Here is a 23,685-nt window from a genome sequence, read left to right on the forward strand (position 1 = left end):
GGGGTAATACATACTTATTTGGAGGGGATAATACATATGCTTTGTTTAGCACGTCAGGGGACTCTGGTATCATTCATATCTCAGTTTAACCAATCACTGATTTTTGTACTAACATCTGCACTGCAACAAGAGTCACAGACAGAAGCTTAGCACATCACTTTTCTTGTAATACATCTTGAAGCCGAGCAGTAGCAGCACAAGCCTTTAATCCCAGCACTTGGGAGGCAGAGGCACAAGGATCTCTGTGAGTTGGAGGCTAGCCTAGGCTACAAAGTGAGTTCCAGGAAAGGCTCCAAGATACATAGAGAAACCCTGTCTCAAAAATCCCCCCAAAGAAAGAAAGAAAAAATAATATATATATATATATATATATATATATATATATATATATATATATATATATATCGAATTTCAGTTTTGTTTTTTCTGTTTGTTATGAAACAAGGTTTCACTACATAGCCCATACTGGCCTGTAACCTGTAATGAAGACCATGATGTCTTCCAACTCACATGAAATTCAGCTGAAGTTCTTAGCAAAGGCATTTATGAGTTTTATTTCACTATGAATATTTTAGGATTTGAACAATATTAGTATTGTGTAAAAAATTCGTAAGGACCGGAAATTCATTTTTTTAAGGCCCAGAGAGTAGAGTGTTAAGGACACAATGGACTGTAGTGTTTGTCCACAGGTAGCATTGTTTTGAGGGTCACTGGAGCTTGAATCATGGGGAATTAACATGTGTTTAGAGCCATACAGGGACACAACCCAGGTTGGATGGTATCTGCCACTGGCAGATTTTTAGCTATTTTTTCATTTTCCCTTTTGCAGAACTCACTGTCGCTCCTCATTGAACACAAAGAAGAAAAGAGCCTTCTGAGTCTCCCCAAGACTCTACCTTCTATTCCTGTGGAGCACTTTTAACTTAACTAAGAACTACCATGGAAATAAGCCTGCAACCATTGAGCACAATCTTACCTGCTTTAGTTAACTCAAATTCCTTCTCTCTAATACAGCGCTACCAACTTTCTTAAGGTGACCCTTTAAGACCATTCCAGGTAATTCTATATGGGCATACTGGCATGTGGGTATAGCTGTCTGGAGACAGATAGAAGTGGTGACTCTGTTCCTAAGACCATCAGAAATATGGGTTTTCATATATAATGGGCACCCACCACAATAAAAGGATCATAATCTGAAAGGAATCAAACCCCACAGGTTGAGAACCATGACTCTAATATTAATTTCTTATTTAATTTTTCCTTGAAACTTATTGTAATTAATGGGTTTAACCACGTTTTATGAGACACTTCCTGGGGAGATGCAACATATATCCAACTACTCACCCCACCTGGAAACTGAAAACAGAAGCAAATTCAACTTTGGAAACCAATGAGCTTTATTGGAGTTACAGGAATATGGGGAGGTTGTTTATCAAAGCACATGGGACAGAAAGATAGTTACTATCCTCAAACTTGAAATGAGCATGTGATACAGCTTATGAATACTGGAGTACACTGCACACCTGTAGGCATACGTAGATTAAAGAACAACCTATCTTGGTGGCCCACTTTGACAAATCCTCTTCTAAGGTGCATTATTTTGTGAGTTTATTGCAGTTAAACATCCTGAATCCTTTCATTTTCAGGGATTCCTTGAAGCTTTTTTGAGTGGTGTATTTCCTGCCTTAACCAGCTTCCCTTCAGACTGGATCATTCCGTCTACACAACAGCACAGCCTTTAGACCTCTGTTTTGTTTTAATTATCAAGTATTTGAGGTTGAACAAGTAAAAAGTTTTAATGAAAATTTTTTGTACATTGTTACATCAAAATTTCCTTCAGCATAAACTCTGGCATGTTTTAAGGTTTGAACATTACTTAAACATTTGAACGAGTTTCTCATGTTCATTATTTTCTAGTATGGATTCTTAAGTGCTGCTAAGGAGAGAACTTCAATAAAGCACATGCCACATTATTTCAAATGGTAACTTTTATCCCCAGTATGAGTTTTCAGATATTTTCTTACTCCTGAGATGCAAGTAAACACTTCTCCTCATACATTACATTTGTAAAGTTTCTCTTCTGTATGAATTCTCTGATGGTTTACAAGACTGGAGCCACAGGTAAAGGATTTGTCACATTCACTACATTTATACAGTTTCTCTCTTGTATGGATTCTCTGATGCCTTATAAGATGGCCTTTCCTGGTAAAAGATTTATCACATTCACTACATTTATAGGGTTTTTCTCCTGTATGAATTCTCTGATGAGTTATAAGATGGCCTTTCTGGGAGAAGGATTTGTCACATTCACTACATTTGTAGGGTTTTTCTCCTGTATGAATTCTCTGATGTTTTCTAAGATCTGAGCCACCAGTAAACGATGTTTCACATTCACTATATTTGTAAGGTTTCTCTTCTGTATGAATGCTCTGATGAGTTCTAAGATGGCATTTCTGGATAAAACATTTGTCACATTCACTACATTTATAAGGTTTCTCTCCTGTATGAATTCTCTGATGTATTCTAACATAGGCTTTTTTGGTAAAGGATTTCTCACATTCACTACATTTGTAAGGTTTCTCTCCTGTATGAATTCTCTGATGTATTCTAAGATAGTATTTCTGGGCAAAAGATCTGCCACATTCACTACATTTGTAAGGTTTCTCTCCAGTATGAATTCTCTGATGAGTTCTAAGATGGTTTTTCTTGGTAAAGGATTTGTCACATTCACTGCATTTATGGGGTTTCTTTCCTGTATGAATTCTATGATGATATATAAGACTTGAGCAACATGTAAAGGATTTGTCACATTTACTACATTTGTAAGGTTTCTCTCCTGTATGGACTCCCTGATGTATTCTAAGATAGCATTTGTGGGAAAACGATTTGTCACATTCACTACACTTGTAAGGTTTCTCTCCTGTATGAATTCCCTGATGTATTCTAAGATAGCACTTCTGGGCAAAAGATTTGCCACATTCACTACATTTGTAAGGTTTCTCTCCTGTATGAATTCCCTGGTGTTTTCTAAGATAGGATTTCTGGGGAAAAGATTTGTCACATTCACTACATTTGTAAGGTTTCTCTCCTGTATGAATTCGCTCATGTTTTATAAGAGAGCATTTGTGGAAAAAAGATTTGTCACATTCACTACATTGGTAAGGTTTCAGTCCTGCATGAATTCTCTGATGTGTTATAAGAGCACCTTTCTGGGCAAAAGATTTGTGGCATTCACTACATTTATAAGGTTTCTCTCCTGTGTGAATTCTCTGATGAGTTGTAAGATGCCATTTTGTGGTAAAAGATTTGTCACAATCACTACATTTGTAAAGTTTCTCTCTTGTATGAATTCTCTGATGAGTTCTAAGACTGCCTTTCTGGGTAAAGGATTTGTCACATTCACTACATTTATAAGGTTTCTCTCCTGTATGGATTCTCTGATGTCTGATAAGTTTTGAGACAAAGCTAAAGGATTTTTCACATTCACTACATTGATACGGTTTCTGTCCTGCATGAATTCTCTGATGTGTTAAAAGAGCACCTTTCTGGGCAAAAGATTTGTGGCATTCACTACACTTATAAGGTTTTTCTCCTGTGTGAATTCTCTGATGATTTATAAGATGCCATTTTGTGCTATAAGATTTGTCACAATCACTACATTTGTAAAGTTTCTCTCCTGTATGAATTCTCTGATGAGTTCTAAGACTGCCCTCCTGGGTAAAGGATTTGACACATTCACTACATTTATAAGGTTTCTCCCCTGTATGGATTCTCTGATGTCTTACAAGTTTTGAGACAAAGCTAAAGGATTTGTCACATTCACTGCATTTGTAAGGTTTCTCTCCTATATGAATTATCTGATGAGTTTTAAGAGATTTGTAGGGTTTTTCTCCAGAATGGATCTTGTAATGGACTTTGAGGTGGGACAAATGCAGAAAGCATTTACTACATTTTGTACATTTACAGGGTTTCTCTCTAGTGTGATCTCTCTGAAGTCTACTGAGGCTTGAGTCCAACTTAGAGCATTTCCCAGACTTCCTGCTTTGGTGTGATTCCTTTCCACTATTGGTTTGTTTCAGCATTTTATGTTTAGAGTCAAAAGATCTATCGTAAGCTTTATTTTTGTGTTCTTTCTTTCCTGTGTGGCTTCTTTGATTTTCGGTAAAGATGTCATACAAATTTAAACAGTTTACGCAGCCCTTACATTTGCAAGGTTCTTCTCCAGTGTTCCCACTTTTATGTCTGTTTACATTTACTGTTTCAACAGAGGAATCTCCATAGTGACCAAATCTGTACTTGTTGCAGTTTTCTGCAGTATCATTTGTGTCATAATGTCTACATTGAAAGGATTCATGAATCAGGTTGTCAAGCTTATTACATACATAAGACTTCTCATGGATATTCTCACAATTGTGGAGAATATGCTTTGTGCCTTGATCCACAAACTCATATTGACCACATATGCGATGGGTCCCTGGAAAATAAGTGCAATTAGGGATAATAGAGATTAATGTTCGAGTAAGAAATTCAGTAACTGATATTTTCTTATGTTTTCTAAGACAGGCAAACTACCAATTCTCAGGGACAGAGCTCTCAGCAGAGTCATTTTGTGTTTCACAATCATTAAATAGATGGTCATAAGTGTCTCCAATCTACTTATATGAAGAATGTTTCTTGCCAAGTGGTGGTGGCACAAGCTCATTATCTCAGGAATGAGAAGGTAAATGCACATGGATCTCTGAGTTCAAAGCCAACCTGGTCGATAAAGTGAGTTCCAGGGCAGCCAGGCCTGTTACACAGAGAAACCCTTTCTGGAAAACGAAATAAGAATGTTTCTCTACTTTCTTCTTTGAGTTTTTGACAGACATTCACACCATGCAGTGAGGAATTCATTGCGCAACCCTGGTTGGCCTTTATATCACCATATAGTCTTGCTTGAGCCTCCAAAATGCAAAAATTAAAATTCTGTTCAAATACAAAACATAGAGACCACATGTGAAAAAATAAACTACAAAAAAAAGTGTTCCTATAACCAACATCTCCTCCTCTATTTAAAGCCTTTTGTGTTTTTTAAAATAAGAGATAAGCTAATAGTTTAATACAACAGTGAAATAAAAATATTCTAATTATTAAGTGTACTGCAGGGGGCTGAAGGGATGGCTCAGAGGTTAAGAGCATTGGCTGCTCTTCCAGAGGACCTGGGTTTAATTCCAAGCACCCACATGGCAGCTCATAACTGTAACTCTGGTTCCAGTGGAGCCGGTACTCTCACACCTGACACACACTTAGGCAAGACACCAATGCACATAAAATAAAAATAAATAATTTTTTAAAAGTACACTGAAATGTATTTTCTTGCTTTGAATATTTAACTTCTTTGAATTTTGAAGTTTTCATTAAAAACTAAATAGGAGGACTGGAGAGATCACAGAAAAATGTAAAAAGAGGCACGATGAAAAAGCTTTCTTGGTAACCAGAACTCCCCTAAGTTCTGAAATTCTCTACATAATTCTACAAAAAGAGCATTCTTACCTACAAAAATCAGATTGCTGTAATTTTCCAACATCACACTCATGTACAATTCCCGCTGAACACAGTCTAGACATTCCCATTCCTCCTGTGAGAGGTCCACAGCTATATCCCTGAATGATAACAGACCCTGTAATGGAAAATCATAACTTTACCATGTGATGCTGGACCAAATGCTTACCTAAGTAAAAGAGACCTAAAAAATAAGAGATATTTTTGTGAAACAGATGAGGCATGGACAAAATTTTCTAGAATTTCTGTAGAAATGTGTCAGAATTAAGCATTGCTGCTCTTCCATAAACAATGGATAGGATGACTTACTACGCTGCTTACATTCATAAGGTCTTCCTTCTTCATGAATTTTCTCATGTTTTCTAAGACCTGAGCAGCAGGTAAAGGACTGGCCACAATAACTACATTTGAAACTTTGGTCTCCAGTTTGGATTCTGTAATGTCTAAGTCCTTTAAAATTTAGTTCGGTTTCCAAAAATCCTCATGGCCCTACACAACATATTTTAAGAACCTTACAAGCAGGAAGCATACATAGCGCACACTCAGACATTTAGGTGAATATACTGACATGCACAAAACTAAACTAATTTTAATTAATAATTTTAATTTAACAATAATAATTTAATAACTTATTAATTTTAATAAAAAATACTTTCTAAATTAGTCATAGCGTTTATTGCATAGTTTGCATATGAAAAAAAAGAATGAATAGTCTTGTAATCAGCAAACTTTTAGGGAATATAACATACACATTTGAGGTCTACATTCAGTAATATCAAACAGGATCCCAGTGTCACACCTCAGTTGGTAAAGTTATGATGAGCAAAACTGTGTTTTCAACTTCTACAGCTTACTGCTACCAGTGTTGCTCAAATATGGACACAAGATCATTGCTGGCTAGAGCTCTACCAGACTGTATTCTAAAATGCTCAGTTCAGATCAGGAGGCATAGCTACAATAGAGCACCCTTTCTAGAAAAAAGAGGTAGAAAACAGAATGCAGAATTCACAGATGAATTAAAAGAGAGAACTTTCTTTAAAAGGTAAGAAGTGTAACATCACTGCATGTATCCAATGTTCCAAACAATAACAGAATCAAATACTTTGTGAAGTAATTTTAGGAGAGTATTTCCATAACCATGAAGAAAAGAGAAAAAGCAGAATTACACAGCATTAATCGTATTTGATCCTTTCTAAAAGTTGAAACAAGCAATAATAATAATAATGACAACTGCATGAATTCCATATGGTGTTTTCCTACCAAATAATTAGAAATATGTGTGTAAATAAATGGCATATGTGACGATGCATTCAGATGAAGTAGAAACATTTTCCGTTATCAAAAAAATATATTAAATTGAGTGATACTCATACTAACTCCTATTAATTTTGAATACCTAATTTCTCATGTGATTGACTCAACTGAAAATGTGAAATTTCTTTGTTTTTTAAGCTGTTCAAGACAGAGTTTCTCTGTGTAGCCTTCATTGTCCTGGAACTTGATCTGTAGACTAGGCTGACCTAAAACTCACAAAGATCTCTCTGCCTCTACCTACTGAGTGCTGGGATTAAAGGCGTGCGCCACTACTACTCAGCCAAAAAACGTAAAACTTCTAATTTCAACTTTGTTCTTTTCTTCAGTATTTGAGCTCATTCAACTAACAGGATTTTAGGCTGCATAGATGTGTATAATTTATGGTTATTCCTTCATTTTTCAAAAACTAGAATATACAAGGTTATACACTGACTTTGTCACAAATGTGCACCAGAAATGCAAATCTGAGGCCTGGAGAAATGGCTCAGAAGTAAAAAAGAAACTTGCTGTTCTTGCACAGAAACCTAATTTCATTCTCTCTACACACATGGCAGCTCACTACAGTGCCTGACTTCAGTGCCAAGGGTTTGGTGCTGATCTTGGGGACCCAGGAGCATAGTATCTAATGCAGTGTATATAAAAATAGGCAGAAGAACACTTACATACTTAAATAACATTCTTCAGAAAGAAATACAAACATCGCTCCCACTCCTCTCCCTATGCAATACAAAGAAAGCTTCAGCAAGACGAGAAACATAGGTTAGAGGGAGCCGCCTTCTTCCAACAGAAAAGAAGAGAGTAAATTCATTAAGACAGATATTTGTTTATGCTTGAAAACTGATAGCTTATGTGCAGTATCAAGTCAATACTCTCTAGGAAATTCTTACTAATATATTCCACATGTTGTAATACAAATGTGGAGATAGCAGTGCTTATGCAATTCTGAAAAATAAAGCAATAGAGAAAGAAAATAATCATCTGTCTACTGGGAACTCAGCACTGAGCATTGAACAGAACCTTTCCTGAGACAAATAGATTTCAGATGTCAACACACCCATCATCATTGTGTGACATAAAACAGCAAAAAGAGCCAGATAATGGTGGTGCACACCTTTAATCCCAGCATTCAGGAGGCAGAGCCAGGCAGATCTCTGTGAGTTTGAGGCCAGCCTGGACTACAGAGTGAGTTCCAGGAAAGGCGCAAAGCTACACAGAGAAACCCTGTCTCGAAAAAGAAAAAAAGAGAGAGAGAGAGAGAGAGAGAGAGAGAGAGAGAGAGAACTCAGAACCCTGCAATCCTCATTTTCCAACACACCCATCAATGATGGGGCAAGAGCAAGCCACACATGATGAAATATTTATTATTAGGTTTCAACAGTGAGTCTCTGCTAATTCTACTTTTCCATAAATTGCTCAGTGATGTCAGTGAAAATGACTATATATTTGCATGCCCATGTTCATAAGCCAGTTTCTGAAAAGAAGACCATTCCAGAAATTCAAAGTATGTGGCACATGACACCTTTTTCCTCACTAAAAGGACACAAGTCCGTCATACACAGAAAACAGTCATCAATAGATTTTGTTGAGCATCATTTATAATAAGACTGTGTCTCAGACTTAAGACTGCAAGTCTTAAATCCATGGAAATTCATGTCCTCACAGTATAAAATTGAGTGAAAATGTAATGAGACAAGTCTCTGCTATATAGGTGAAAGATTTAAGGACTTAATCTTGAGAGTCAGAGAAGGAAAAAAAAATAACACAAAATAAGCACTTTCAGTAACATTGCCAGAGGCAGAAAATTAACATCTTGAATGGTTTCAATAATAAAAACAATTTTAAAACAATTGTAGATATGCCACTGACCTGGGGAGAATTTACCAGAGAAGAATTCATTCTTCTTATTGTTCTTCTCAGCGTTTCTGTGACAGGAAAAAAGACCGGAATTCTTGCTGAAATTTCACATCAAGAAGCCAAAAATATAAAGCGAGAATTAATACAATTCTACTATGGACAATGCAAAACCATATAAAAAGATGCAGAAAAGCAATATGATAACAAAAATCTTGTCAACATTCCTACAGACAGGAGAGCATGGAAAAATGTATTTAAAGTGGGGAAAGAAAATGATGATGAACCTTATTATCACACTCAGAAATATGGGCTCTAAAAATGCATGGAGAAAGAAGAGCATATGAAGAAGGTTATAAAATAACAAAGGTCATCCCCTCAAGCAGCACTGCAAATCATAATTAGAGGATAAGTACATATAGAAAAATCAGAGAAATTTATCCATGAGAACACAAGAAATCAAGAATTTTACATAAGGAATAGATGAATCGAGGAAACCAGACTGTCCAACAGCCAAATCTGGCAAACTACCATTTCTAGGTAGAAGGAAGTAAATTAGTACCCCTAATTTTACTCACCAGATTAAGAAAATCATAAATTAAAAGCCCTGTGATATGAAAATCCCAGTAAAAATGGAGATGTCATAAGACAAATGTCAATAGATTATGCGATAAACTGAAGGAAACAGAAAGAAATGGAACACATGTTAGACTAAGGCCAACAGTACAGTGCAGAGAAAAAGTGAACATCATTAGCAGGAAAACTATAAAAAGAAAATGATGCATGTGCTCTCCTGTCTTATTTAATTCAGAGCCATAAGAGGTAACCACAGAAATTTGAATAAGAAAAAAGAATTAAGAGGAAACAGGTAGGAATGGCTTTTTAATGATGATGATTAAATGATTAATTTAATTAATGATAATGAGTAAAAGGCTTTTATGATGATGTAATCACAGAAAAAAGATTGCCAGACACCACAGGAAAATCTTAAATTCGCTAGGTGCTTCATGTATTATTGAAAAGTATAAAAGTATAAAAAATCACTACATTTTCTCTAATAATGATAACAATTTGAAAAATAATTTAGAAATTTAAGAAACTCATGTTGCTTCCAAACTATCTACGAATAATGCTAAGTAATGATGAATTCACTTCTATGAAGAAATTTATAAGGCATCTAGGAAGAAAAATAATATTAAACAAAGAAATGGACTTCCTTGGACACTGACTGATGAATGAAATCATGTATATGGGTTGTGATAGGGTTTTTACTGTGGTGACCAAAAACCAATTTGGAGAGGAGAGAGTTAATTTGGGCCACACTTCCATATCACTGTTCATCACTGAAGGAAGCCAGGATAGGAACTCAAAAGAGACAGTAACCTGGAGGCAAGGGCTGATGCAGAAGCCATGGAGAAGTCCTGCTTACTGCCTTGCTCGCCATAGCTTGCTCAGTCTGCTTTCTTACAAAATCCAGGACCACTAGCCCACTACCCCACAATGGGTTAGGCCCTCACCAATTAATCAATACTCAAAAAAATATCCTACAACCAGGTTTATGGAGGCTTTTCTCTGATAACTTGTGACAAGTTGACATAAAATCAACCTGCACATGGTTATATCACTAACAGCAACCAGCAGAATTGATGCATTCCCATAAATAAATACTGATATTTTCCACAAAAGACATGGAAACAGTCACATCACAAATATCAAAACTGTCCCTAAGAAAGAGTATTACTTTCATCATAAGACCTGATCATATATCATTAGACAGAGGCATAAGAAAAAAGACTGCATGGTCTGTGGGAGCCCATTTACAGGTTCATGGCTTTACCCAGCTGGTCTGCAAAGAGAGGATGATTGGACCATGGGCCTGAGTGCAGGTGTCTGAGATGGTCTGCACTTGGCTGTGCTGGGTGGGGGGGGGGGGGTGTTTCTATAAATATTTTAGGGCAGACACAGTTAACCCTCATTGGAATAGGTTTCAGGCCCTCTCAAGGCTATCCTGTATTTTCTGTTTATCTCCACAATCTAAATCCTTTTATCTAGTATTTCCGCTGCTTGCACTCAAGAAAACTCTGGGGAACTGTGGGGTTGGTGGGTAAATGCCTCACAGAATGGCGCCTGAACAGGGACTTAAAAAAAAGGGGGGGTTACTAATGACAAATGAATAGGGACTAAAGACAAAGGAAAATAATAGTAATATATAGTTTTATTACAGAGTTTTTGGCAAAAGTGCAAGTCAGGTCAGCCAGTGGAAAAGGGACAAGTCCAGTGTTGTAATGGAATATATATAAGGGCATGGGGTTTTATCCTTCAGAGAAAAGGAAAAAATGGAATTGGAAGGATGTCCGATGCTGTGGCACAAAAATCTCCTCTATCAAGGTTTCTATCTTCTATCTCTTTCTTAATTTCTATCTGTAAAAAATAAGTATAAGGTATAGTGTAGTAATATACTATAGGAAAACTTAGACGTGTAAGATCGTGTAGAAAAAATTTATTTAAGATAAGTAAGGCAAGAAGATAGAAAAACTTCAGTTTTCTAACTTTGGGGGCTATGAACGCAAACTGGAAAAAAAAATCTTTCTTTGAGCTTTACGGGTAGTAAAAAAGCTCTTCTTTGAGCTTATGGGGCAGAAAAAAGTTTCCTATGGAAGCTTTTGGCCTAGGGACAGCTGAAATGCTAAGTCCAAGCAGCAGGAGAAAGAGATTTCTCCCTGAGCAAAAATATGGGTGTAAGAAACCAAAAAGTTTAAAGTTCAGAAGTTTTAGGAAAAGTTGGTCTTTCTCTTGGGAAAAAAAAATCTTTTTCTTAAACTAAAAAAGCTTTTCTTAGAAAATTGGGGGGGAGGGGAATCTCTTTAAAAAGCCTTTATCTTTCTTTCTCAAACTAAAAACTCTCTTAAAAAACTTAAAAAGTTAAAGCCTTTAACTTTCTCAAAAGGACAAAATTTAGAACCACCTGAAGATATTAGAATGGGAATCACCTGTGATTAGCTCTAAGGGGAAAACAACAAACCTCTTAAAACAGCAAAACCTCTCTAAGCTCTTTCTTTCAAGCTTTAAAAAATCCTCCCTGCGCCGGGTCGGGTGGTGGCGCACGCCTTTAATCCCAGCACTCGGGAGGCAGAGGCAGGCGGATCTCTGTGAGTTCGAGGCCAGCCTGGGCTACCACGTGAGTCCCAGGAAAGGCGCAAAGCTACACAGAGAAACCCTGTCTCGAAAAAACCAAAAAAAAAAAAAAAAAAAAAAAAAAATCCTCCCTGCAATGCACGAGGCAGGGATGGAGTTCCTAAAAACCTCTTCCTAGCTCTGTCTCTTCAAGCTAGTAAAAGGCAGAGAGAGGTTCAGAATACCCTGAGGGAAACACTTGGTAGAGTATGGGTAAAGAGCCACAGAGAGCCCAATAGGGCAGGAAACTGTTTACTGGGGAAAAAGCAAAAAAAGCCCAGCTTTTCAGTTACAGCTGAGCTGAGGCATCAAGGGTTTTGTTTCTGAGTGAGCTTTTCAGAATGAAAAGGTGCTCGTAATTGTCCTAATGCAAAGATCCCCCTGAAGCAATGCAAACTCTGTGAAGCATTGTATCCTAGCTTCTAACCAACAACTAAGAAGCAACTAGCCAGTACCTCCGAGTTTGAGTGCATGCTGGGGATACTAGGTTCCTGCAGTTGTGAGCAACTTCCTGGAGCGCAGAGCTGAGGCAGGAAGGTGCAGGACCCAGGGGAAAACTGCTAATGAACAAACGAAGCTAAAGCTGGTGGGAACAGCACAGTAACCCACTTTTCTCCAAGTCCTGGGTTGTTAGGTGAGGCCATTGCAGTATCCACAGCTGCAAAAAGAAGTCTGAGAAAAGCTTTCCTATCAGTCAGGAACACTGTCTGGGGAAAGAGCCCAGCCAGGGCAGAACTAAGAACTAACAAGGAGTAAAGCTCTTTTTCTATCAGAGAAAGCATCTTTCTGAGAAAAGCTTTGTTTTCAGCTGACTCCAGGTGAGATAAAAGAGTGTAAGGCCTAAGGGGTGACTGCCTCTGGCATAAGCTCTGTTCTTGAGTGCACAGACAAGCAAATGCAACCCACTGGGGAACTGGGCCAGGTGAAGGCCTGATGAGGGAAGTACACCTGTCCTAATACAAACTTAGAGATGACAAAAACTTCCCTTGTTAGAAAAGCAGAAGCTTGATTTTTCAGTTTGTATGCAAACCACACAGACCCTGAAAATAGAGATGGACTAAAGCCCCCCCACCTTCAGAAGCAGAAAAGCTGTCACTGCGGCATTGGGAACTATTTCTGGGGCAGTTGAGACCAAACTGGAAACTGTCAGGGAGAAAGACTCTCAGAAGAATCAGAGAGGGACAGATTCCTCTCCAGAAAGCTGCTAGAGTTTTGAGGCAGATTCGGGGGGAAAGAAGCCCCTACCTCCAGAGGCAGCTAGCAGAGGAACAAAGCTGCAGCCTGAGATATCTGAAGCTCTGCATCTGGCGGGGAAGGAACAAGCAAAATGAAATAAAGATCTCAGTGGGAGAAAATCTCTCTGAATGAGCTATGGAAAAGCTCTGTTGTAAATGCTTTTCACTGACTGGCTAAGGCAAACACAAGCCCTAAAGAAACGTTGCTATCAGAAATGCCCACCTCAAATGCACACTAACAAGATAGGTGTGATTCTGATTTGGGGCCAGTGTCTGATGAAGGAGAGACACTTGTTAAAGCCATCTGAGGAGACAACAGAAATTTCCCATTGTCCCGTAATTGAAAACATAAAACGATTGGTTCAAATTCCTGGGTGAAAACTTTGAAAGCAAGCCCAGTAAAAGACAGCAGAAATCTCCCAGACTCTTGTAGTTGAAAACATAAAACACTTAGTTCAAATCTGTGCTGAAAGCAGAAACTTGACTTTTCAATAGGAAAGTAAGACCGGTAAATGAGAACTAGAAGTTGACTTTCAGACCCGAAAAGAACTATGGAAAATTAAGTCCATAAGGTAGCTTGCAACAAAGGACTGATATAAGAGAAATGCATTCGGAAAGGTAGTTTTTCCACTAAAGATGGCGAAATTGCCCTGAAAGACTTTCGTCAGCTCAAAAATACATCCATAGTAAACTTAAAGTACAGCTTTTAAAAGAAAAAGGGAAAGCATCTAAGTTTGTGGAATGTCAGTTCCAATGAAGAATTGAAAGGATACGGAACTCAGAGATTTGCCATTTTGAGCACCTTTGTGAAAATACCTTATTTTCCCTAATAGATGTGCAAATTTTTTTGCTAGGAGCTTTACAGTAGCTCAATAGGAATTTCACTCTCATCCTGAAGTGATGAATTTGGGTAAAGGGACAGCCTCTAACTAGAAACCATCTGTCAACAAGCCACTTTAAAATCCTTCATACAAGGGAAAGCAGCAGTCCATAAACTGAACATTGTCTTAGATATGAAGAAACTTACGAGAAAATAAAAAAGTTCTTTGCCTTTTGAACAAACAAACCTGCAATGAATGATTCCTTTGCAAATCTAATAAGGAGACAAGGAATCAGGCATTCAGAAAGAAATGACGGCTTTATAGATGGGAAACAAACTTCAGAAAAATCTGTCTTAAAAAATAGAGGTGCTTCACCTGAAAGTTCCTTATAAGAAAGCAATGCTAAATATCACAGCTGCTAACAACAATAACATCAGGGGTTAAAGCTAAAGAAGTGAAAATACTAAATCATGAAAATTCTTTTCCTCTCAGTAAGCTAATGAAGGATATGTTTCATGAAAGAACACCTATGTTAGTGACTCCTTTGAATAGTAGCAGTTTTGGTGAAAATATTGGGCTAATAAAAATCTATCAGAAACATCAGCATTGTTAAAGAACTCAAGGCAAATAAAGCTTTAAAAAATTAAGAAGGGGGAAAATCATATCAGAGATTAGTGATGAGTGTAAAAAACAACTAAATCAATTTTCCTGATATTGAGGTTCCATCTTGCAGTCTGGACATAGTAAGAGTGTAAAGAGGTTACCAGACTGCTGAGGAGTTTGTGACAATTGTAACTAAGTTTCAGCAATGTTTTCAGACCTGTTGAAAGCTGCAGTTCTGGAACCTCACTCCAATTTAGACAACTATTTTCTCCTGTTGGAAAATTGTCTATTGAAACAGAAGATTCCTTACAAGGTTTTTCTCTTTTCTTTCTTTATGGGTTTGCTGTAAACGGAGATAGCTCTCAAAAGAGTTTTTGTAACAGATCTGAAATGCATAGCAACAGAAGTCACTAAGTCCCAGAGTTAACAGACAGCCATTAAAGAATTACTCTTGTTTCAATCTATCTAGAACTTTTAGAATATCAAAGTTGACAACAAGCTCTGAATGTTAGAAATGATGTATGTACCTCCTGTCTAGTTAAGAGAATCTTTCTAATAGAGACAGTGATGATAATTAAGAGTAAGAAGTAGAAAATTATTCTATCTTTTTAGAAAATGTTAAATCTCTTCTTTAGGTGTTTGCTAAGTTAGATATATGCTAAGAAAATAAAGATCTAAATTAAAATAAGAATATAAGCTTGTAAGAAGGATCTAAGGTAGTCCTAAGACATGTAGTAATAAACTTGTAAGAAGTAAAGATGCTAGTTGTAAATGTAAGTTTAAATAAGAAGAATATAAGATGAATATAAGAAGTAAATTAGTATATTTGCTAAGGTAGTCTTATAGAGTTTCCTTAAGGATATAAGCAAATAAGAAGTATAAGTAACTATATGTTATATGTGAGTTTGTGAAAAAGTTAAATGTTGAGTGTGAGTCTATGTTTAATGTATATGACGAAGGAACATGAGACACAGAAAGTGGTGTCCTAGCAGACTGCAAAGCAGTCTGTCTGCGCGGTTTTCAACAGCTCCAGAAGCTACTAAGAAGCTAAGGATGGTGGAGGCCAGAACCAGCACAAGGCATCTGCAGCTGAGATCCATGAAAAATCAACACAACACAGAAAAACCTGAGCTAACAGCAAAAACGGTGTAGTTTAAACAAAAAAATGTCTCCAGCTTGAGAATGAAAGTTGCAGAGATGCTTGTTTGAACTAAAATTGGTAACTGCAAAAAGTTTTGGTTGTAAAATGTCTCTTCATATTTGAAAGTGAAAGTCTGATACCAGAATTTACTTTTTTTGAACTTTTTGAACTTAAAAAAAAAGAGATAAAACTAAAAAAATGTTTTGGTTATGGATTTCTTCATATTTGGAAGGCTAGTACCAGAATTTATTATTTGAATTTTAGGACTTAAGAAATGAAATGAACAATAGTGATTTCATTGCAATCGGACAATTTTGAATTATAGTGATGACCTAAGAACTGTTTTCTGGAATTATTTGTGTTAAAAATGGAACTATTTAAATGAAGAAATTTATTGTTTCTACCTGGACTCAAGATACAGTTTTGTGTATGCATATATGCTGGTGATTCATTAATTGCTCTGTGTTAAAAATGGAATTGTTTTATGGAACTGTTTATGTAAAAATGGAATTACTTATGGAACTGGTTTTGTGTTACAAATTTCAACTGTTTAAATGGAAAAGTTTGGGTTTTCTAACTAGGCTTGAGATTTTGTTTAAAAAAATTTATACAGAAAAGGGAGAAATACTCCTTAGTCTATTTAATTAAAGAAATATTTTGTTATTTGAGTGAATTAATGTTATGTTTTGTTAATAAGAAATGCAAATGGGTATACTAAGAGATTACTTTAAAGTGTAAAGAGTTTTATTAAGAAACTGCTTGTGAATGTTTTGCTAAAAGTTTTCAAAGTGTTAATGGTTAGATTGAGAATATTGCTTTTAAATATGGGTTTGAAGGAATTGTGTAAGTTTGGGTTTTTCTAACTAGGTTCAATGTTTTGTTTTAAAAAGTTTATAAAGAAAAGGAGGAATTATGAGTGAATTAAGGTTGAATGTATGTTTGCAGAAATTATGTTAACCTACTGATATTAATGCACCCTGGTTTTGTGAAGTTAAGGAAATATTTGTTTGACGTAAAACATCAGAAGCTTTTCCTATGTTCTGTTAGTAAGTTAATTCAAATGGTTCTGTTAAGAGTTAAAGTTGTAAGACTGAGAAAAGTGCAACTATATATAGCACCATTTATGCTAATTTAAATGGTTCTGCTAAGAGTTTGCTTTGAGATGTAAGAGTGAGAGAATTGTAACTATGTATAGCAATACTTATGTTAACCTGTTACTGGTAATGATGAAATAAGGGATTCTTTAAGTTTGCAATTGCATTGAGAGTTTTCGTTTAGAAAGGGCTTGATGCAGCTAAAGACTGCTATAGTCACCTTGGACCCAATACAAAAAAGAAATCCCATCTTTATCATCCTCTACTCCCATAATGGGAGGTATAACAGCTATGGAGATTGCTGTAAGCTATTAATGATGAGGTTTTTTTTTTATATATATTAAGGAAGGGGGACCTGTGGGAGCCCGTTTTCAGGTTCCTCATGGCTTTACCCAGCAAGTTTTCATAGAGAGAATGATTAGGACCAGGGGCCTGAGTGCAGGTGTCTGAGATGGTCTGCACTTGGCTGTGCTGGGGGGGGGGGGGGGTCTTTTGCTCCACGCCTTGGCATTTCTATAAATACCTTAGGGCAGATACAGTCAAGCCTCATTGGAGTAGGTTCCAGGCCCTCTCGAGGCTATCCTATATTTTCTATCTGTTTATCTCCACAATCTAAATGCTTCTAATATTTCCTGCTGCTTGCACTCAAGAAAACTCGGGGGAACTGTGGGGTTGGTGGGTAAACACCCCGCAATGGTCCTACATATAAAGAAACATGCAGAAAATTGAACAGAACATAGAACTCAGAAATAAACAGAAAGTAGAAAGGTAAAGTAAGCCAAACACATCAAAAACAAACCCAGGAAGAGAGAGACAGAGCCCTTTGAACGTTTGGTGCAGGGAAACTGATTACCCATGTGAAGACTAGTGATATTAGAGCCATATAACTCACCCTACACACAAATCAATACAAACTAGATCAAGGAACTTCCCGGAAAAATTGAAATGATAAAAGTGCTAGAGGAAAACATGATTACATACTTATTTAGGAATAAGCAAACACACTCTGAAAAAAACTTCAGAGCACAGAAAATAACCAGGGAAAAAATGACAAGGGGATTGCATCAAGTGGAAAGCTATGCATATTAGAAAAGTACACAAAGATTGAATGGTAAACTAAGAAAATGAAATAAATACTTAGGCATTTTTCACACAAAGGCCTAACATATACATTGGGTGAAGTGATGCTTAATGTGTACATATGAGGTTCAAACTACCTATATAAAGGACCTTGGGATGGGAACAAGAACTTTCAATGGAGGTAGGAACAGGAAAAATATTTACCATGTGAATCATACAGTCTTGGAGAACAGACAAACACATCTTCTAGCTGCCAAACCATGCTTTTTTTCAAAAATTATAAACTTGTCATCTAAGAAGGCTTTAAATTTGTTCATTGAAGTAAATGTATCTTTCCAATTTATTCCTCTTTTCAATATGTTTTCTAAGTTGCATCCACACCTTTGTGTGAGAATACTGTTCTCTGGAAATCCACATGATGCATGCATGGGTAGAAAATTACAATTGAGGACATACACTTCTTTAAATGGAATATCTATGTCCTAAAGTGTTTCTCAAACTTCCTAATGAATAGTTCCTCTCTCTCTGCAACAGGACTCCCAGAGATTGGCCTAGTGCTTGTAGATCTCTCTATCTGCTTCCATCTGTTCCTGGATGAAGGCACTCTCATGACAACAGTGATGAGATAGTTATCAATCTGATTATAGGACAAGGCCAGTTCTGGCACCCCCCTCCACTACTGCTAGGAATCTTAGCTGGGGTCATCCTTCTGGATTCCTTGAAGTTTCCCTGGCACCAGGTTTCTCCCTGATCCCAACTAGGGAGTCTGCATGGGACCTACCTAAGTCCTCTGCATGTCTGTGACATTTGTGTTGTTTGATCTGTTTGTGGAGCTCCTAGCAGTGGGATCAGGACCTGTCCCTGATACTTGAGCTGGCTTTTGCAGACTCATTCCCTATGCTGGGTTGCCTTGACCAGCCTTCATGTGGGGGAATGGGCTTGGTCCTGCCTCATGGTGATGTGCCATGCTTTGTTGACTCCCATGGGAGGCTGGCCCCTTTCTGAATGGAGACAGTGTAGAAGTGGATGAGGAGAGTAGAAGGGAGGTGTGTGTGTGGGGGGGGGGACAGGAGGAGAGGAGGAAAGGGAAACAGATCAGTTTGTAAAATAAATGAAAAAATTTAATTTACCAATTTACACATTAAAAAAAAAACAGTTCTGGGTACATGTATATGAATGTATCTGCATGTGGGCAGACTCCTTTGGAGATAGAGGAACAGTGTCTCAGTTGCTAAGACCATCAGGAATATGTGTTTCCCAATAGTCTTAGGTGACCCCTGTAAATGGGTTCTTTCCCCCATATGAGATCTCAACCCACAAGTTAAGAACCACTGTCCTTGGCCGGGCGGTGGTGGCACACGCTTTTAATCCCAGCACTCGGGAGGCAGAGTCAGGTGGATCTTTGTGAATTTGAGGCCAGCCTGGGCTACCGAGTTAGTTCCAGGAAAGGTGCAAAGCTACATGGCGAGACCCTGTCTCAAAAAACTTAAAAAAAAAAAAAAAAGAACCACTGTCCTAGGAAATGTCAAGGCAGAATCATCAAGGAGGATGCAAAAAAGAAACTACCTGATGGCTGCCAAAGAGAAGAGACTGTTCATAGGGATGAGGTGAACCATTTCAGGGTATTCCCTTGGAATTAATCACTGATTATATCAGGTCCTTTACAATGCTATCATCTTTGAAAACATCTTCCTGAATATGCATATAGCTGTGTCTTGGTATCCTTCCAGGCAGTTCTCAGGTTCCCAATTAGTAATATATATGACTAGAGTGAGACCCCTCAGTTCCTGGCTATTATGGATTTCCTCTCTGGTGATGATCAACTTTGTAGTTCCACATGAAAATAAGAACATTTGACAGGGGTCTCCAAGCACACACACACACACACACACACACACACACACACACACACACACACACGTATATCAAAATTAAGGACTCATTCTGAATGTTGGGATACTATACTTCAGGGACCTTAGAAGTCCAACGGCAACCCACTGCACCTGATCTAACTCTCAATACACTTCACATATGAACCACATGTAAGTGTCTCTTCAGTGTGACTTAAGGGAAAATTATTTTCAGTCCTTAATTCAACTTTTTTCATGACCAGATACTGAGTCTTGATGGGCCACCAGGACCGATTTAGACAGAAAGGTGTCCTTTCTGCATCATATCTGATTGATTGGTGTGGAGGTTTTGGAGAGTCAAGTTTGCAGGGTCAAAATTAATGACAGAAAGACTCAAAGAATATAACAAGCCAATGTATAGACTAATTGCATTAAAAACACAAAAATGGTGACAAATTATTCTTCACCAATCCAAATAGGAGTGAATCTCCAAAGTAATATTGTTAGATCTGAATAGGGGACACTGCAATGTATCTCAAAGTTACCCTATGGAGTACTGTGGAAAGCTGTACAAAATTAACGAGAATTCAAGAAGTGGGTGATTTCCTAGAAACAAGTGAACAATTCAAACTTCTATGTCATAAAACCAGGCCAACCAATAAGCAAGTGCTGAGACTGATATGGTCAGAGTTTCCTCTAACAGTGCCTGAGGACTGGACAGACTCAGCACTGAATTTTCTAACTACTTTAAATAAACCTATACTAAGCCTCCACAGAAAATAGTACCAAAAACTGAAAGAAAAGGAATGCTAAACAGTCATCACAGAAAGCTGGTAAACCTTTGATACAAAAAGCAGATGAGGGTAAAAGACATTTGCAAAGGAAAAATCACAGATCAGTAGCAAAGATGGACATTGATGAAGAGATTCTCTCTAATGGATACAGATACAGAACTCAAGTTGATTTCATGCCAGGGAAGCAAGACTGTTTCAACAACCACAAACTGCTCATTTAAGGAAAAAAAATATGTGCAGTCAGTGAGAGAAGACACACAACCATGTCAATATACCCATTAAAAGTCCTGTGCCAAAGTATTACATTTGCTCACTATAAAAGTTTTGAAGAATGAGACAACAGAAGGAACAAACCTCAGCATAATGAAGGTAACAGCCAAAACCCTAAGCCTAACATCACATAAAATGAAGATACCTGTCATCAGTCTACTCCAATCAGAAGAGAGACAAGGGTGTGCACCCCCTCAATGCATAACTCAACCTAGTGCATCAATGCTTACAAAGAGCAAGAGGGACAGAGGAAATTTTCAATGTGTCAGGAAAATTCAGAAGGCCCATGTAAGGAGTCTTTCTTGTTTAATTTAATTGGATCGCCAGCCCCCAAATAACGACATGAAGACCAATTGTTAATTATGAAAGCTTGGCTCTTGTAACTTAAATGAACCCTTTTCTATTATCTACATTCTCCCACATGGCTTGTTACCTTTTCTCCATACCACATATCCTGCTTCCTCTATGTCTGGCTGGTGTCTCTGCCTTTCTTCATGTAAGGTTCCTCTTTCTCCACAGAAATCCCACCTTGGTGGAGGGCTGTGCTGCTTGAGGTTGTAGTCTACCACATATGGACAGCTCTCTGAGCTTGGCACCAAATAGAAGATTATCTTCCCCCAGTAGGGCTTCTTGCTCTCTGACTGATCTTATTTTGAAGCTGTCCCTGAGCTTGGATGCCTGAATTACCTTTAGTGTGACCTTTGACACAGTTCCCTGCAAATGCTCCACCCTGTTGTCCATGATAATTAGACATTGTGCTCTAGCTGTATGGCAGGACCATGCTGCCAAACACAAATTAGGTGATGCCCCGCCATTGTCCCCATCCTATACATTCCCTTCACCCTGAAATAAAGCTGCTCACTGAAGCTGAGTCCAGGAAGGCTATTTCCATCATATTCACAGCCATGGTGAACCCTGTTCACTGCTTCTGCTACCTTTGTCCTCAAAGTCTGGTGGCTAACGGACCACAAGCAAATGGGCATCCCCACAGCTGGCGCCTGCCCACCAGGATGCACAGAACATGTGAGTACCCCTCTCCCAAGCATCATCAGAGAGTAGCAGCATTATACACCTGGCCATCATGACTAAGGACTGGCAGTCTCTTTTCTCCCTGTCTCTCTCTGCTTTACTTTCTGTTTGCACCTTCATGAGGGTCTGGATACAGATTGTGAACAATTGAAACAACTCTATCAGGGCAACTCTCTGACATTGGCTGAAGATCCTCCTACCCTCTTTGCAGGGTCGGGCAATTACCTTAATATCTGGTAATAGAGTTAAACATCTCTAGGACAGTTGCTAGTTTCTTAAATCTGCAGACAGGTTTGTGATCGTTGGGGCATTTTCAATCCCCTAGTACCAAAATCACATCAGGAATTTTGGGTGCAACTAACAGTACTTCCTCTCTTTTAAGGGGAAACTTGACATCACATTAGTGGGGTTTCCACATTTGCTCCCTTAGAGCCTTGCTTAAATCAAAAGGACTTAAAATCTCCCAATAGGAAGGCCTAGATTTTTGGAATGAGGTGCTCGCTTGCATCTAGGACTTTGGGGAATCCCCTGTGGTGCTGCAAGGCCCCGGGAAAGTTCCCCTCTGGTCTTGGTGCTTCCATACGTTCTCTGTCATGAGAAATTCTACTTCTCACCAGCTACTCCTTCCTATTTCCTTACCTTTTTACGATACATTGTTTAAAGGTGTGATGTTCCCGCCAGAGCAGGTGCAGCCTATGCCTGCCACCATGCTCCTGCAGAGGCGGAGTCTGTGTCACTGCCACCTTGCTGCGGCAGTGACATCATCACTTCCAGATGCCTCTACCTTGGACTATGCAAGCACTCCCCTGCAGCAAATGGTCCCCACATTTCCTGTAACTAAACTTGCTCTGCTACACTTTCAAAGCCTCTTACCTCTAGGTTCTACTTCCCCACTCTTAAAAATGTTATCCCCGTGATTTCTTTACACTTTGCTCTATACCTTAAGATCATGCTGTAAGTTTGTAAGTTGCTCATCAAGATGATTTAAAATCTATATAATTCTTAACGAAGTGTCTTTCTCATGGAAAGTTTTGCTCATCAGTTACTCGAGAATGTTGTGTCTACCTGTGTCATTAGAAAATTTGTTTGTGTATTCCAGTGTGTCCATAAATGTTGTTTAAATATGGCACAGGAACAAAACAGGCTGAGTATTTTCATTGTCTCTGCAGCCCCCAGTCATCACTTGGCTGCCTTTACGGCCAGACCTCAGAATATACCTCTGAGCCCTCTGGTGTTAGCAGGAGTTTAGATATTCTTTTGGTGTCAATAACATTAAAGTTGTTTTATGCTGTTCTATTTTACTGGAAAGCTAGCTCTGGAGTTGGGTTCTGACCCCCTCCCCCCTCTAGAGTCAAGCATGTTAAATACCTGGCACAGAGAGCAAAGCACTTCAGCCAAAACATTAGACTTGGTTTATGTGAACATTCTACACCTCAAGATTTATAAGTTCATTTTATTGGATCTTGTTAAAACTCTGTTACATCTATGAAAAAAGGTTAACCTAAAACTAGTAACATGGTTGATAGTTGAAAATTTATACATAGGTAATCTTAAAAAAACACGTGGCATGATTCCATTTTGGGATATAAGCAACACGTGGCAGGTCACCATTGTTACTAGGGTTGGAGAAGACAGATGCCATGTGACTTTACCACCATCTTAATTCAAGGTGACCATGTGGAGTGGGCCTACCCAGGATGCAAGAATGGACTTCCGAGATATTTTATATTAGGATGATTTTTGTGTCATTTTTCCATTAAATTCATTAGCTTCCCTCTAAGCAACTGCTGTCCTAATCTGCAAGTCCGCAGCTACCAGTAGCTGTTCGGCTACAAGGGCCTCAGCCAGGTGGGAATTCTGTTCCCTCAGGCACTGACTGGCTTTATCA

General features: G+C 38.1%; 1 protein-coding gene across 1 annotated transcript in view; it reads right to left on the minus strand.

Annotated features, from left to right (window-relative positions):
• Positions 1-2,146: 2,146 nt before the first annotated feature.
• LOC128124471 (zinc finger protein 420-like) overlaps positions 2,147-23,685 on the minus strand; it is a 42,140-nt gene continuing 20,601 nt past the window's right edge. The window contains 4 exon segments of the mRNA XM_052760783.1: positions 2,147-2,494; positions 2,496-4,474; positions 5,533-5,659; positions 8,722-8,807. Coding sequence (XP_052616743.1) covers positions 2,270-2,494; positions 2,496-4,474; positions 5,533-5,659; positions 8,722-8,807 — 2,417 coding nt within the window. The 3' untranslated portion in view covers positions 2,147-2,269.

The sequence above is a fragment of the Peromyscus californicus genome, unplaced genomic scaffold, assembly GCF_007827085.1.
Source record: "Peromyscus californicus insignis strain IS unplaced genomic scaffold, ASM782708v3 Scaffold_4__1_contigs__length_199733344, whole genome shotgun sequence".
Lineage (NCBI taxonomy): Eukaryota > Metazoa > Chordata > Mammalia > Rodentia > Cricetidae > Peromyscus > Peromyscus californicus.